The 17,197-nt window shown below is 45.6% G+C and overlaps 1 protein-coding gene across 2 annotated transcripts in view; it reads right to left on the reverse strand.

The window, feature by feature from the left end:
* Nucleotides 1-17,197, reverse strand: part of ZZEF1 (zinc finger ZZ-type and EF-hand domain containing 1) — a 227,694-nt gene that overhangs the window by 105,573 nt on the left and 104,924 nt on the right. For both annotated transcript variants that reach the window (XM_033921488.1, XM_033921487.1), the window contains exons 29-31: nucleotides 13,487-13,967; nucleotides 5,239-5,403; nucleotides 2,518-2,637 (exon numbers count right to left, since the gene is read on the reverse strand). In XM_033921488.1, the coding sequence (XP_033777379.1) occupies nucleotides 2,518-2,637; nucleotides 5,239-5,403; nucleotides 13,487-13,967 (766 nt within the window). The remainder of the gene's footprint in view (nucleotides 1-2,517; nucleotides 2,638-5,238; nucleotides 5,404-13,486; nucleotides 13,968-17,197) is intronic.

Consider the following 17,197-nt stretch of genomic DNA (forward strand, 5'->3'; position numbering starts at 1 on the left):
TTTGTACTTAGCTTCAAAAGTTGTGGTATCCAGGATGTGTTCCAGCATTGATTTTTCCCACACTGTCAAAGTGTTCAACAAACATCCAGAGTTGTATATGCACCGCCCATTTGTAATCCTATTTCTAACAAGGTCCTTGTTTCACCATGTAAAGGCTGCTTCAGGGAAATTCTCAAAGACTAAGAGCTCCTCCTAATGCAGCCTTTGCATAGTGAAACTTCATAGTAACATAGTAGATGACGGCAGATAAAGACCCGAATGGTCCATCTAGTCTGCCCAACCTGATTCAATTTAAATTTTTTTCTTCTTAGCTATTTCTGGGCAAGAATCCAAAGCTTTACCCGGTACTGTGCTTGGGTTCCAACTGCCGAAATCTCTGTTAAGACTTACTCCAGCCCATCTACACCCTCTAAGCCATTGAAGCCCTCCCCTGCCCATCCTCCACCAAACGGCCATACACAGACACAGACCGTGCAAGTCTGCCCAGTAACTGGCCTAGTTCAATATTTAATATTATTTTCTGATTCTAAATCTTCTGTGTTCATCCCACGCTTCTTTGAACTCAGTCACAGTTTTACTCTCCACCACCTCTCTCGGGAGCGCATTCCAGGCATCCACTACCCTCTCCGTAAAGTAGAATTTCCTAACATTGCCCTTGAATCTACCACCCCTCAACCTCAAATTATGTCCTAGGACCTTCTTGGAAATAGGATTACAAATGGGCGGTGTATATACAGCTCCGGACGTTTGTTGAACACTTTGACAGCATGGGCAAAATAAACACTGGAACACGTGGAGGATAAGATGTACAATGTCAGCATCTATGAGACAAACATGGTTCTTCTTGTTGCACAGAGCATTTTGGACCCCAGTTCATTTACAAAAGTTAGATAGCTCTAAGTCTAATAGATGCTGGCATTGTCATCTCGAAGCTGGGACATTAGATCATTTGCTATTCTTTTGTCCATTGATACTTGCTTTTTGGAAATCAATTTGGGGTCAAATATATGATTTGTTAGAAAATCCGGTTGCATTAACTTATGACACTGTGTTATTCGGAACATCAATGAGAGCTACGAGTCAAATTTCATCTAATAATAATAAACTATTACTCATTATGACAGGGGTTGCCATACAACATATAATGAAAAATTGGTATCGCCTAAATTATAACTTTGTCACATATTTAAAATGGAAAGGGTAATTGCCATACAACGGGGGTGCATTAAGAAATTTCAAGATATTTGGGAGCCATTAACAAAATACTGTAATGATTGAATATCAACTATTTCCACTTAAATTTGCACATCCAGGAAGGGGGGTGGGGATTTCCTGGGGTTGTTGTTTTTTGTTTTTTTTAAAGTAACAATGTGGGGAGGGGGGGAGGTTATTATATGTTTTGCTTGAATTGACAAATGTTATTGTGTAGGGATGGGGGAGGGATATGGAATTTGAAATTGGTTTTGCATAATATTAAGTGATGTATGTAAGAACATATGGATGTTATGTACTGTTTTACTTATTGTAAGTGTTAAAATGAATAAAGAATTAAAAAAACAAACACTGGAACACATCCTGGATGCCACAACTTTTGAAGCTAAGTACAAACCCATTGATTTTTTTTCCCCCCTGTGCACAGTGGTGGGTTTGGTCCCTGAGTTGAGATTAGCATATTAAAACTGTGGAGTTTTTTATGCCTATGACAAAAAGTGAGCAGCTGAAAATTGTTACCGATTGCTGTCTGTGAAAAGCTTTGAGGTCTTTTTTCCACTTTGTGATAAATGCATTCTCCGTAGGGAAATCCCACTGCTGGCTGGTAGCATTGATATATTTATGGTATTAGATTGAATTTGTTACTAATAAATTGATTCTTGTGAAATAAATTTTTTTTTATCTTCCAACAGCCGTAGTTCATACAAACTATAGGAATATGTTTTCTGGTTTGTCTCAGAGCAGGGGCAGGACCGTAGCAGAGAGAACGTGCTGCTGAGGTCGACGGGCAGCTGCAGGGATCACCATAGCACTAGCGATCCTGCAGGCTGCCATATTAGCTGCTTAAGGTAAGAGCGGGGAAGCTGGGGGAACAAGCAGGCCTTTCCGAATGACCCTCCCCCCTCAAGCAGGAGTGGCAGCGGTGGCCAGCAAGAAGCAGCGCTGCTACTCCTGCTTTAGGAAAGCACAGGGAGAAGGGTTGGTCATCGAATTGAGAGGCTGATTTTTTTTTTTTAAATTGAATCGATCTGAATCGTGAATCAGGCAGCACTAGGCCGTGCTAATAATAATCGACAGGATGAAGTGATGGTATGTCTATGGATTGAAAGCAGCAGGAGGAATAAGAATAAAAACCCCAGCAAATGACTGAAGCCGCGAACGCTGAAGTGCAAATTCGCAGGGGAGTACTGTACTTACTTTTTTTTCTCCTAGTGAAAAATTTTAAGCTTTTCAGGGAAAGCTGCTGCTTTAATACCATGACACAATTCAGAAGAAAAGGTTGGCTTGGTACCATAGTACACCCACCTGTCATTAAGGCTAGTAAATCCCTTTACAGCATTGACCAGAAGCAACACAAGTTGATAGTAGGATTCACGAATCTCTTTGTGCAGGTCTATTCCACAGCCTTCCAGGTGCCCAAAATAACTGGGGATTAAAAAATATATATATTTTAAGATAGACAGAAAAGTATATCAGAGGGGAAAACAGCAGCTGAAACTCCATTTTTTTTTTTGGGGGGGGGGAGGGGGGAATGGGACTTGTTTACCGCTTTTTTATGGCACATTCAAAGTGGTTTACATATATAAGCTTACAAGTACTTATTTTGTACCTGGGACAATAGAGGATTAGATGACAAGGAGCAGCCCTGGGATTTGATCCCACAACCTCAGGGTGCTGAGGCAGCAACTCTACCACTAGGCCACTCCTCACCTTGTCCAAGTAGGGGGGGGGACAGAGAAAGGGGAAAGGAAAATCAAACAATTCCGGTTTCCTCATGCCTCTGCTCCAGTCTAACTGCCAATGCTGCTGAATCCCATGCCTTGTCTGACAGGCAGACTCCTAGCAGAAGTACTGTCGGATAACCACAAAGAGTCTAGTGGCCCTATTTTGAACCCAGGAGCTGACACGACGGGAGCAACTGAGGATTGCTCCTGTTTACCACTAACTACCCAAAAAAAGGAAGGGAATGAGATTTGATATATCACTTTTCTCTCGTTACAATCAAAGCGGTTTAAATATTATACACAGGTTCTTACTTTGTACTGGAGGCAATGGAAGATTAAAGTGGCTTGCCCAGAATTACAACGAGCTGCAGTGGGAACTGAATCCAGCTCCCCCGATTCTCAGACCACCTCATAAACCCAGGTAGGTTCCAGGGAGGGGATGGGGGTGGCTTTCGATAAACAGGCTATCGGTCCTGTCAGCAGAGAGGGAAGTTATTTGTTCTCACAACTAGCCCCTTTAAAAGACTCCCTGGGAGCATCAAACCAAATGCTGGTGGCCTAAGGCTCCTGAGGAAGAAAAACAATGCCAGCTGTGTTGTTCATTTTGTGTAATGAGTTACTTCAGATCTCATTGTTATTTAAATCACACTGTGCTACAAAAGCATGCAATTAATGCGCAATTTAACTCATAATCTGGCAAAAAAAAAATGTGTTATTTCCTTGACACACTGTAGTAGTAGCAGCAGCAGTAGTAATCACCTCTCCTAATTTGTGTGCATAAACAGGTATAACTTACGTACTTAGATTATGTCTGCTCTCTAGATTTAGGGCTCCTTTTACTAAGATGTGCTAGGGCATTAACGCACGGAATAGCGTGCACTACAATGCCGCGCACGCTAGACGCTAAGCTGGCGTTAAGTTCTAGCCGCATAGCGCAGGGTTAGCACGCATTAATCTGCTGCGTGCGCTAAAAACGCTAGCGCACCTTAGTAAAAAGAGCCCTTAGTCACACTTCTAGCTGTAAGATAGCCAGCTAGGCCACAGGTGAAACTTTGCTTGCTGTAACATAGCTGGCAAAGACACCACTCGACAGCTTGATGAAAAGCAACCCTATTCCTTAGTATGCATACTAGACCAGCTCAGAACAAGTGGGTTACATCTGTCAGCCAGCAGATGGAGATGGAGACAGAGAGAGAAAAAATTAGCTCCATGCGATTCACCCTTAAAGGGTATCATGCAGCAATAAAAGCCTCAGTATTTTTTACCCTACCCTTTTGTATTTTCCTGTGTTTCTCTCTTTTCTCTATTTATATTGTAGTTCTCTCTTTTCCACTCATTTCAGTATGTCCTTTGGTCTTATTCGTCCATTGTTTTAACTGATGATGCTTGTTTTGTTTGTTATAATTTGTCCCCCTTCTTGATTTTATTGTATAATCACCTTGAAAATTTTGATAAGGCGGTATAACAAATTTTTAATAAACTTGGAAACTTCCGTCTCCAAGGGGATGTAAGATGGACTGTGCAGCTCCCAACCCAGTTGTTTAGTGTCAGTAGAGTGTGAAAAGTCTATGCTCCTTTTTAATTTACTGAAGAAGAGCTGGAGTGATACTCAGGTGTGCCAAGCCCCCCCCCCAACTGGATTTATGAGTATTTATAAGGCTAAAAGCTCTTATATCAGATCATATTCTGACTTCTGTGGATGCCAAATGGATTGGATAGTAGCTGCACTTTACTCAATCCCAAAAATAAGCTGAATCAAACTAAAAGCTAAGAATAAAAAAAAACCCCACCAACAAATGAGGGAAAAGGTGGAGTCTGATGTGTTAGTCTATGCCTGAAGCCCAATCAAACTTCATCATATCTTTTACACACCAGGAGTGCCTTATTCAAATGTTGTTGAAGTTGCTATATGGGGCGACTCAGATTCTGCAACAAATAGCCTCAGGTTTTAATTCAAAGGCAAAAGCCACATACAGTATAACTGCAGCAAGCATGTACACTGAAAAAAATATCACCAGCCTGCATGTTAAATTACTGATAAATCAGTAATTAATCTTCCTGTGGGTGCGATCCCATTCATGTGGTCACAGAAAGCTCATGACACCTCCCCCTGTGGTGGCAGCATGGGTCAATGATGTCCTATGGAGGTCCTGCCCAGGTCACAATCCCAAATGTGGATTTTGTGAACCCATTTTGGGTGCAAACCCAAAGTTTGGGAAGCTCTGCTATACAGTGAATGCTTTTAGACTGTACGTATCATGAAGACAGTTCTTACTCTACCCCTTCTAACATAAGCACTTACTTTGTGAAGTCTTTTTGGCAGGCAAGAAGTTCCAGAAGGAAGATCACACATGATGGCTGAAAGCAGTGAGGATGGGCAAGAAACTCTAAACATTTGTGTATCATGTGCAGGACCTTCAGGACGCTCTGAGCCTGGGCTTTCCGCAAAGCAAGGACCTGTACAACGCTAAGATACAAATAAAAAAAAAACAAACTTAAATCAATCACATGAAAGAATTATTACAAACCTTTTGAAATCATTTATATCTGATAAGGGCTAATGTTTCTCTTATTCTATCTTGTTAGCACGTTACTTCTAAGGAAAGCATGTGCTGTGATTGCAGCACACAAGCAAGTTATAACCTGAGAAAATAGATTCAATAACATTTACCACTGTGTTCATTATAACAGAATTCACTACATTTTTCTACACTTCAGCTCTTGATTTGTACTAGAACATACATAGCTGTGCCTGCACAGACAAAAGCAGATGAAAGACAATAAAATTCACATCAGGGGCTAATTTTAAGAGACATTTATATATAAAAAATGGGTTTATACACAAAAATAGCTTTTTCAAAAGGCTCAGCCATAAAACAGGTGAAAGTATATACAAGATGCCATTTAGATGCCATTTTCTATACACTTTAACCGATGACAAGCAAAGGTGTTCTCAGGGTGGAGCTGTGGAGGAATTTGGACCAGTACACATACTTTTGATTTTCAAACATATGTATATTAAATTTGAGAAAATGTAACATATACTAAAATGCAGGTGCATACTGTGAGATAATTTCAAAGGGAATATATATACACATGTGTGACTGTCTCTGCGGAAATGTGACATCTCTAGAAACAAAAAATGAAGTTGTAATGAATTCTGTTAGAGTAAACAATTTGTAATACAAGGAAAAATTAAATTTTTAACTGCTAATTTTCTTTCTTTTAATCCCTCCAGACTGGCACATAATGGATGGGTTTATGCTCCTCTGCCAGCAGGTGGAGACTGAAACATTGACTTTTGGCTGTAGTACAAGTGGGTTGTGCAGTCCCATCTACCAACCCCTGTGGTGTCCCTCAAGGCTCCCCATTATCCCCCACCCTACTTAGCCTATACATGTCCTCCCTAGGTCAGGAACTATCCAATCTGAACCTCCAATCATACGTCACAATCATCATCCCCATCTCTACACTGTCAACCGAAACCAGACACTTCATCTCTTCTATCATCAACCAAGTAAACATAGAAACATAGAAATAGACGGCAGATAAGGGCCACGGCCCATCTAGTCTGCCCACCCCAATGACCCTCCCCTACCTTTCCCTGTGAATAGATCCCATGTGTCTATCCCATTTGGCCTTAAAATCAGGCACGCTGCTGGCCTCAATCACCTGAAGTGGAAGACTATTCCAGCGATCAACCACCCTTTCAGTGAAAAAGAATTTCCTGGTGTCCCCATGCAGTTTCCCGCTCCTGATTTTCCACGGATGCCCCCTTGTTGCCGCGGGACCCTTGAAAAAGAAGATATCTTCTTCTACCTCGATACGGCCCGTGAGATACTTGAATGTCTCGATCATGTCACCCCTCTCTCTGCGTTCCTCGAGTGAGTACAGCTGCAACTTATCCAGCCGTTCCTCGTACGGGAGATCCTTGAGTCCCGAGACCATCCGGGTGGCCATTCTCTGGACCGACTCTAGTCTCAGCATATCCTTACGGTAATGCGGCCTCCAGAATTGCACACAGTATTCCAGGTGGGGCCTCACCATGAATCTATACAATGGCATAATGACTTCAGGCTTACGGCTGACGAAACTCCTGTGAATGCAACCTATGATTTGCCTTGCCTTGGATGAAGCTTGCTCCACTTGATTGGCAGTCTTCATGTTCTCACTGACGATCACCCCTAAGTCTCGTTCTGCTTCAGTTCTTGTTAGGATCTCGTCATTAAGGGTGTAAGTCTTGCATGGATTTTGGCTGCCCAGGTGCATGACTTTGCATTTTTTGGCATTGAAGCTGAGTTGCCAGGACCTAGACCAGTGCTCCAGTAGGAGTAGGTCGTGCATCATGTTGTCGGACATTGAATTTATGTCTGTTGTGCTTTTGCCCACTACATTGCTTAGTTTGGCGTCATCGGCGAATAATGTTATTTTACCTCGCAGCCCTTCTGCCAAGTCTCTTATAAAGATGTTGAATAGGATCGGGCCCAGGACCGAGCCCTGCGGCACTCCACTGATTACCTCCGTCATTTCGGAGGGGGTGCCGTTCACCACTACCCTCTGAAGCCTACCTCCAAGCCAGTTCCCAACCCATTTCGTCAATGTGTCGCCCAATCCTATAGAACTCATATTGCTCAGCAACCTGCGGTGTGGTACGCTATCGAATGCTTTACTGAAGTCCAGGTATACGATGTCCAGGGACTCCCCAAAATCCAGCTTCCTCGTCACCCAGTCAAAGAAGCTGATCAGGTTGGATTGGCAGGATCTCCCCTTAGTAAATCCATGTTGATGGGGATCCCGTAGATTCTCCTCGTTCAGGATCGTATCCAATTGGCGTTTGATTAGAGTTTCCATTAGTTTGCACACTATTGATGTAAGACTCACCGGTCTGTAGTTTGCTGTCTCCATCTTGGAGCCTTTCTTGTGGAGTGGAATGACGTTAGCCGTCTTCCAGTCCAATGGGACGTTACCCGTACTAAGGGAGAGATTGAAGAGCGCGGATAGCGGTTCCGCCAAGACATCACACAGCTCCCTGAGCATCCTGGGGTGTAGGTTGTCAGGCCCCATTGCCTTGTTAACCTTAAGCTTTGACAGCTCGCAGTAGACACTGCTGGGTGTAAACTCGAAATTACTAAACGGATCATCTGCGTCAACCCTTGTCTGTAGCTGAGGGCCGAGTCCTGGCGCCTCGCGGGTGAAGACTGAGCAGAAGTATTCATTTAACAGTTGGGCTTTTTCCGAGTCTGCTTCTACATAGTCTCCGTCTGGTTTCCTAAGACGTACTATCCCGCCTGAGTTCTTATTTCTGTCACTGATATACCTGAAGAAGGATTTATTTCCTTTCTGGATATTCTTCGCTAGAGACTCTTCCATGCGGAATTTGGCCTCCCTAACTGCTGTTTTGACGGCTTTTGACTTGGCCAGATAGACTTCCCTAGAGTCCTGTTTCCCTGATTGTTTGTAAGAGATGAATGTTTTTTTCTTCTCCTTGATGAGGTCCGAAATCTCCGCAGAGAACCACTGTGGCTTATTGTTCCTTCGATGTTTACTTACTGATTTAACATAGTGGTTTGTTGCTTCTTGTATGGTGACTTTCAAAGTCGACCACATTTCTTCCACGTTATCGGTTTCTGCTTGGCTTTGTAGCGCCTGGTGAACTAAAGCTAAACCTGGAAAAGACCAAGATATTTATGGCCTCCCCAACCAACAAGGCAACCAAATCGACCATCAACCTTAATGGAAGAAACTTCCCAATTAGCCCTACCATAAAAATCCTAGGAGTCACCCCAGATCAGCAACTGACACTAGATGCCCACACCAACATCCTAATTAAAAAATGCTTCCACTTACTATGGAAACTATGCTTGAACTGAAAAGGTATGATGAGATATAAATAAAGCTATTATTATTATTATTACAATCAGTCTGATAAATAGCCAAGCAGGAACTAACTAAGAACTTAAGAATTGTGAATTATAAAACCACCAACTTCATTTCCAGAAGGAGTGTTCAGATTGGACAGGGAAAACATTGTTAGATACTGATTAGAATAAGAACCTTCAAACATATCTGTACATCTCGCCAGCTAAGCCAGACAAACCAAACACCGCTGCTCTTACTGAACTCCCCAACAACCCAGACAAAAAGATACCGCAGAAAAAAACGTATTTTTCATGAAAAGACACTGAACAAAAACAACAGGGGCTAAAAGAAAGAAAATGAGCAGGCAAGAACCTAATTTTTCCTTCTTTAGTGTCTTCCTCCAGACCGGCACAGAATGGATGGGACGCACCAAAGCAGTACCCATCAAAGGTGGGACCCCCGAAGGGCTGCCGCAAGAACATGCTCACCAAACACCAGCTTTACAGATATTCCCCGGAGGCACAAGATAACTCTCAGCCCAAGAAGCCGCTTGACCCCAAGTGGAATGAGCTTTGAGAAAATCCGGAACAGGTGTCTTCTGAAGAAGGAATGCCAAAGCGATAGCCTCCTTGATCTAGCGCGCCATCATAGCTTTAGAAGTACCACCCCCTTTATGAGGACCCGCTAAAAGGATAAAAGGTGATCCAACTGACAGAACTCCTGGGGCTGCTGAACACAAGCACGAAGGACCCTATGGACATCCAACTTGGGCAACTGTCTCTACTCCAAAGAGCCCCCCTGACTACCTAAGACAACAGACTGATTGACATGAAAAGGCAAAAACACCTTCAGAAGAAAGGAGGGAACTGGCTGCAGCATGACCCACTCCCTAGAGAACTCCAGGAAGGGAGGCCTACACAAAAAAGCCTGCAGTTCAGAAACATAGCTCATGGACATAATGGCCACCAGGAACACCACTTTAAGAGTAAGGTCCTTCAAGGTGCAGGACCCGAGAGGCTCGAAAGGAGGATGTAATGAGCACAAAAAGAACCGAAGGACGAACTGGTGGCTGGAGCAATATCACCATTCTCAAGAAGCGAATTATGTCTGGAGAAGAGGTCAAATACCAACTATGCAACAGGCTTCAAAATGAAGTCAAGGCCGCAATCTTGACCCTAAGGGAGGACTAAGTAAGACCCTGCTCCAGGCCATCCTGCAAAACTTCAAGATGTGAGGCAAAGACGCACGAAGGGGAACTACGCCACGAGCGGACCACCAAAAAGATGCCACATGTACACATAAGCTTGAGGTAGAACGTCTCCAGGAACCCAAGATGGTGGAGATCACTTTATCCAAATATCCTTTCTTACTGAGGCATTCCCTTTCGAGAGCCAAGCCGTAAGACAAGGGACTCGGATCGAACATGCGAATGGTCCCCTAAGTCAGAAGGTTGGGCGAGAGGGGCAGTGGAAGAGAATCTGCCACGAGAAGACAAACCAGATCTGCATACCACGGGCACCTAGGCCAGTCTAAAGCCACCAGGATCACCCAGCCTGCGTGCCGAGCAATTCGAAGAAGAACTCTGCCCACCAGTGGCCATGGCGGAAAGACAAATAGCAGGCTGGCCGTCAGCCAAGCCTGCACCAGAGCATCCAAATCCTCGGCCTGTAATCCTTGTGCTGACTGAAGAAACATAGAAACATGATGGCAGATAAAGGCCAAATGGCTCTTCTAGTCTGCCCATCTGCAGTAACCATTATCGCTTTCTCTCTCTGAGAGATCTCACGTGCCTATCCCAGGCCCTCTTGAATTCAGAGACAATCTCTGTCTCCACCACCTCTACTGATTGCTACAGTGTCATAAATCAGAACTGTAGGACCTGGTTATAAAGAATCTCAGCCCTTTGGCGTTGACACTTGTGGCCAATAGGTCGACTGGCTGGTCCCAGGCCTGAACAATCAACTCGAAGGCTTCCAAGCCAAAACACCACCAGTATATGACAACTGCGGAAGTCTGCCTGGAAGCTGAGATGTCCAGAAGATGAGTCTCTGCCCATTCTGCACTCCGAGATGATTCTTGGTTCCCCCCCTGACGATTAACGTGGCAATGTCCAAGAGAACCCGAACCAACTTGCCCTTCAGCAACAACTGGAAAGCTAGTAATGCCAACATACTGATCAACCAGTACGCTTCCTCTTGTGACCAGCTGCCCTGAGCTAAATGACTGAGACATTGAGCTCCCCAACCAAGAAGACTGGGTCCGTAAGAAGAAATGTCCACTGTGGCTGATCTAGACTCACTCCCTGAACCAGACTGGAAGTCTTTAGCCACCATCCACCAACCCCCGAAGAGGGACGGGGGAATCCAGATCTTGAAACTGCGGAGACCACTGCCGAAGGAAAGAATACTGAAGGGGATGCATGGAAGCCTGAGCCCACCTGACCACTTTTAGGGAGGCTGCCATTGACCCCCAAGACCTGCATAAAATCCTGCGCCCGAGAGCTGCGACAATCCATGAGGGAACAAATCTGCGACTGACTGCAGTTTCAACACCCAGGCCTCGAGAAGGAATACTCTCCCCCCAAGCTGGTGTTGAAAAGAACTCTGAGATACTCCAAGCACTGAAACAGAGTCAACTGGCTTTTGGACAGATTGACCACCCAGCCCAGTGACTGCAGGAACTTCATAACCCAATTCATGACCCAGGAGCCCTCTTGAAAGGACTTTGCTCGAATCAACCAGTCGCCCAGATAGGGATGAACCAGAATGTCCTCCATGCGTAAGGGCATCGCCACCACAACCATAATCTTGGTATAAGTCCGCAGACCTGTTACCAGACAAAAAGGTAGCGCACAAAACTGATATTGCTTTCCCAAAATCGCAAAACGAAGAAATCGCTGATGGGAGGCCCAAATCGGAACATACAGATAAGACTCTATCAGATCGAGAGAAGTCAGAAATTCCCCAGGCTGGATGGCAAGAATGATGGATTTCAGGGTCTCCATGCAAAAGGAAGGAACCCAAAGCACCCCGTTGACACTTTTCAGATTCAAGATGGGCCGAAATGACCCCTCTTTCTTGGGCACCACGAAGTAAATGGAGTACCTGCTGGTACGAAATGCCTGAGGAGGCACTGGGACTACTGCTTTGAGGTCCAGCAACTTTTCAAGAGTCTGACGACAAGGAGAAGAGAGGAAATGATCTGGTAAGGGCTGGTAGGGCTAGGAAAACTCGAGAGCATAGCCATCCCGAATCACCTCCATGACCCACTGATCCGTTGTGATCTCGACCCACCCCCGGTAAAACTCCTGCAACCGGGCTCCCACCAGAACCAAGGGAAGGACCTGCAATAAGTCATTGGCCAGATGTGCAGAGGATGAGCCACCGGTGGAGTCATGACACCTCCTCGCCTCAGTGGGTTCCCCTAAAGGACTTTTAGCGCTGAAAGAAACATCCTCTGGAAGGACAAGAAGCCACATCAAAGCCAGGGCAGTACTGTTGAAAATCACGCAAATGTTCATGGGCAAAGCCACTCCTTGTCGCCTAGCAAGGATGGTCCTCTGGAAGCCGAGGCACCTTACAGTCACGGCCTGAACAAGGTTATCCAACTCCTCCCTAAAAAGGAAGGAGCCCCGAAAAGGAAATTTGCTGAGCTTAGCCTTAGAGGCCGTATCCGCCCAGAAACCCTGAGAGCCACAGGGTATGGCGAGTGGCCACTCCGAGGGCCATGGACTTGCCAGAAGCCCACAACAGATCATACATGGCATCAGAGAGAGAAGAATCGCTGAGCTGAATCTTAGCCACTTTCTGATCTACCAAGGACCAGTCATCAGAATCCCAGTCAAGAACCCGCTCAAACCACCAGAAACAAGCCAGATCTAACAAATCGCCACAAATCGCTGCCTGGACAGCCAAGGCAGCCACGTCAAAACTCTTCTTAAGAAGAGATTCCATCTTACGATCCTGGGAGTCTCTCAAGGCCAAACCATCTTCAACTGGCACCGTATGTCTATGCGCGATAGCCAAGTCTACCGCATCAACCACAGGAGACTTAAAGGTATCCCTATCTCCTTCAGGAATGGGATATAGCCTGGTCATGGACACCACAGGTTCTCAAAGCCATTTGCCTTGTCTGAACTGTTGCAAGGCTTACAGCTGAGGCACCTCTAAGTCAAAAAATTAGAGGAAGAGGGGGAAAATGGGGGAAAATGGGACTAGTTGAGTGTGGCACCCCTGAAGTCAGGCGAACCCCTGATAGGGTCCCCTAGCTCAATCTGGCACCCACAAACAGGGACAAAAAAAGCTACGAATCACATCCAAAGGGCCTAAATAACCAAAGGAAAGACTCCACAGGCTTACCACCTCTACCTGCTGAAGACTGAGAACAGATTTATTGTAAATGGGATTGCACAGCCCACTTATACTATAGCCAAAAGTCAATGTCTCAGTCTCCACCTCCTGGCAGAGGAGTGTAAACCCATCTGTTCTGTGCCGGTCTGGAGGGACGCTAAAGAATGATCTAAATTAGGACTAGTTGTACATGACAGACTGTACAGGTGCCCACTTTTTAGACAGATCTCCGTAAAAGGCAGTACAACCTACAAAGAATCCAGTTCATCTCAAAATAATTACACTTAAGTTCAGGAAGCATAACTCTGATGGTGAACCATCTTTGTTTTTTTCCCTGCTCACCTTTCATGGGAAAAGGACTGATCCTTGATAAAATCCAAAATGATTTTCAGAATGGGATATCTCTCCTTCACAGAAGGTGGCAGCTTTGTTTCTTCGATAGACCTGAAAGAAAGTAGTCTCAGCCGACCACGGTTGAATGGTTTGCGGGTCGGGGTGGGAGGTGGCGAGGTAGAGTCCTCCGTCTGTGAAACTGTATTTTCCTGAGGCTTATTTTGATGCGTCACAGACCTATCCACTGGAGAGGAACCTGCTTCTTTCTTCTTTGGGATAGGATCCATCACTTGAGCCTTCCCCGGAGAAGAAGGGACAGCGATTTCAGTGGGAGAGTTAGATGCTTGAAAATCAGCTTCTTTTATTGAATTTCTCCTCCAAAATCCACTGATCTCAGGCACTTCGGAGTTATCAGAAGAGAGACTTCTCAAGTGTTCCCTTGGAGGCAAAAACCTGAGTAATAAAAGGCTCTTCTCTATGCATTGCTTTGCTAAAACAGAAAATAAACAGATTAAATTTGGGAGACATTTTTTCTCTGACTCAGTTTATGATACTATTCATTCTGACTTTTTCCTTCTGGTCAGAAACAGCTGTATGACCAATGCCTACAATCTTATTTCAACTTTCAGCATTTGCACTGAAAATTGGTCAAATGCTGAAATGTTTGCTGAAAACTTGCTATACAAGAATTCAAGACCCCTTGCTAGGACCAGTCTATACCAGGGTGCCCACACATTTTGGGCTTGTAAGCTACTTTTAACCAAGTCAAAATGATCTACCAACAAAAATTTTTTAAAAAAAAACACAAAGCACATTGTACGCAGAGAAAATGTTAATCATCATTTATATTCAGGGTTTTTTCAAAGAGGTCAAGGCAGATGACTCTATGCAATGTCACCTCAGTAACAACTATACAAAAATAGACAAATATACCCCCTCCCTTTTTACTAAACCGCAATAACAGTTTTTAGTGCAGGGAGCTGCGATGAATGCCCTGCACTTCTTTCGACATTCATAGGCTCCCTGCGCTAAAAAACACTATTGCGGTTTAGTAAAAGGGGGGCCATAGTGCAAAATACAGACAGCAGATATAAATTCTCAATACAGACACATTTTGATCACTAAATTGAAAATAAAATCATTTTTCCTACCTTTGTTGTCTGGTGATTTCATAAGTCTGGTTGCACTTTCTTCTTATGGCTGTGCATCCAATATTTCTTCCCTTCTTTCAGCCTACTGTATGCTTCAACTCCTCCAGACCTCATTCCCTACCCCAACTTTTTCTTCCTCTCTCCCTGCCCCCTCCCCTTTCTTTCTGTCTCCCTGTACACCCCCTTTCTTTCTTTCTCCCTTCTTTCTTTCTGTCTCCCTGCCTGTCCCCTTTCTTTCTTTCTGTCTCCCTGTCCCCCCCTTTCTTTCTGTTTCCCTTCTTTCTTCCTGCCCTTCCCCAAGTCACTGCCGCTGCCGTCAGGAAACAGGTCCCCAAGCTACCACCTCCCCAAGCTCTCCCTGCTTCCCGACACAGAAGCGCCGAACCGACCAGCCTTCCTCTCCCTGCCATCAATTCTGACGTCGGAGAAGAAGTTCCGGGCCAGCCAGGCAGCAATTGGCTAGCCCAGAACTTCCTCTCCGACGTTAGAATTGACGTCGGGGAGAGGAAGGCTGGTCGGCCCAGAGCTTCTGCATCCTGTTTACGGCGTCAGGATGCAGGTAGAATGTGAAGGTAACGCGAGTCTATCACAGAGCCTGGGATGTGCTCCGCGATCGACTCGCATTGCCTTCGTGACCTACTGGTTGATCGCGATTGACCATTTGGGTACCCCTGGTCTATACTAATGATTAAGTGGAAAATTATGTAACTAAGCACCCCAAGGGAGCATAGTACGAGCCTAGTCTATAAAAAAACCTAGGCACAGAAATATTTAAGAATTGTCATATTGGGACAGACTGAAGGTCCATCAAGCCTGACATCCCATCTTCAAAAGTAGCCAATTCAGGTCACAAGCACCTGGCAAGATCCCAAAGTGTAAAACAGATTCTATGCTGCTTATTCTAGGAATAGCAGTGGATTTCTCAAAGACCATCTCAATAATGGCTTAGCATACGTTAAATGCTGATCATCCTATTTTATACCTAAGGGCTTTTCGTGCATACTAGTGTCCATTAGCACACAGTTCTTCAACTGCTGGTCCGCAGGAAATTTTTGCCGGTCCGCGCAGGGCCGGCAAGATTGACTTACATCAACTTCCTGCCGGTCCGTGCAGGGCCGGCAAGATCAACATCTGAAGTCTGCGCTGGGCCAGAGAGATCTTGGGGAGCCTCCGACAGTGGCTTTCTCCCTTCCCTGCAGCTCTTCTTACTTCCCAGCGCAGCGATTCACGAAGGCAGCCTCGGGGCTTTTGCTGAGTCGCAGCTGCCTCAGAGGCGGCGCAACCCAACAAAGGATCTGAGGCTGCCTTCCTGAATCGCTGCGCTGGGAAGTAAGAAGAGCTGCTGGGAGGGGAGAAAGCCACTATCAGAAGCTGCTGGGCAAGGGAAAAAAAGGGACAGCTGCTACTGGAGAGGGAGAAGGAGAAGGAGAAATGCTTCTGGGAGGGGAGGAGGGAAAGGAATCTGGGAAGCTGCTGGGCAAGGAAAAAAGGGACAGCTGCTACTGGAGAGGGAGAAGGAGAGATGCTGCTGGGAGGGGAGGAGGAAAAGGAATCTGGGAAGCTGCTGGGCAAGGAAAAAAAGGGACAGCTGCTACTGGAGAGGGAGAAGGAGAGATGCTGCTGGGAGGGGAGGAGAGAAAGGAATCTGGGAAGCTGCTGGGCAAGGGAAAAAAGGGACAGCTGCTACTGGAGAGGGAGAAGGAAAGATTCTGCTGGGAGGGGAGGAGGGAAAGGAATCTGGGAAGCTGCTGGGCAAGGGAAAAAAGGGACAGGTGCTACTGGAGAGGGAGAAAGAGAAATGCTTCTGGGAGGGGAGGAGGGAAAGGAATCTGGGAAGCTGCTGGGCAAGGGAAAAAAAGGACAGCTGCTATTGGAGAGGGAGAAGGAGAGATTCTGCTGGGAGGGGAGGAGGGAAAGGAATCTGAGAAGCTGCTGGGCAAGGGAAAAAAAGGGACAGCTGCTACTGGAGAGGGAGAAAGAGATGCTTCTGGGAGGGGAGGAGGGAAAGGAATCTGGGAAGCTGCTGGGCAAGGAAAAAAAGGGACAGCTGCTACTGGAGAGGGAGAAGGAGTGATTCTGCTGGGAGGGGAGGAGGGAAATGAATCTGGGAAGCTGCTGGGCAAGGGAAAAAAAGGGAAAGCTGCTACTGGACCTGGAGGGAAGGAGAAGGAGAGATGCTGCTGGGAGGGGAGGAGGGAAAGGAATCTGCGAAGCTGCTGGGCAAGGGAAAAAAGGGACAGCTGCTACTGGAGAGGGAGAAGGAGAGATGCTGCTGGGAGGGGAGGAAGGGAAGAGAGTTACTGCTGGACAGGAGGAGGAGGGAAGGGAGAATGAAAAAAGGATGGAAACAGCTGGCAGAGAGATTAGAGGAGGGGAAGGGGAGACACATGCATGAGAAAGTAGAGAGATTGATGATAGGAAGGGGTCAGCAGAAAAATAAGCAGAGAGGGAAAATGATGATAGATCTGGTGTAGGAGAGATAAAAATGAAGAGAGCAATGAAGCTGGAATGAATCATGTAAAAAGGAGAGAGGGGTACAAGCTGGATGGAAAGGGGAGAGAGGCATAGA

Source organism: Geotrypetes seraphini, chromosome 15 (assembly GCF_902459505.1).
Source record: "Geotrypetes seraphini chromosome 15, aGeoSer1.1, whole genome shotgun sequence".
Taxonomy (NCBI): domain Eukaryota; kingdom Metazoa; phylum Chordata; class Amphibia; order Gymnophiona; family Dermophiidae; genus Geotrypetes; species Geotrypetes seraphini.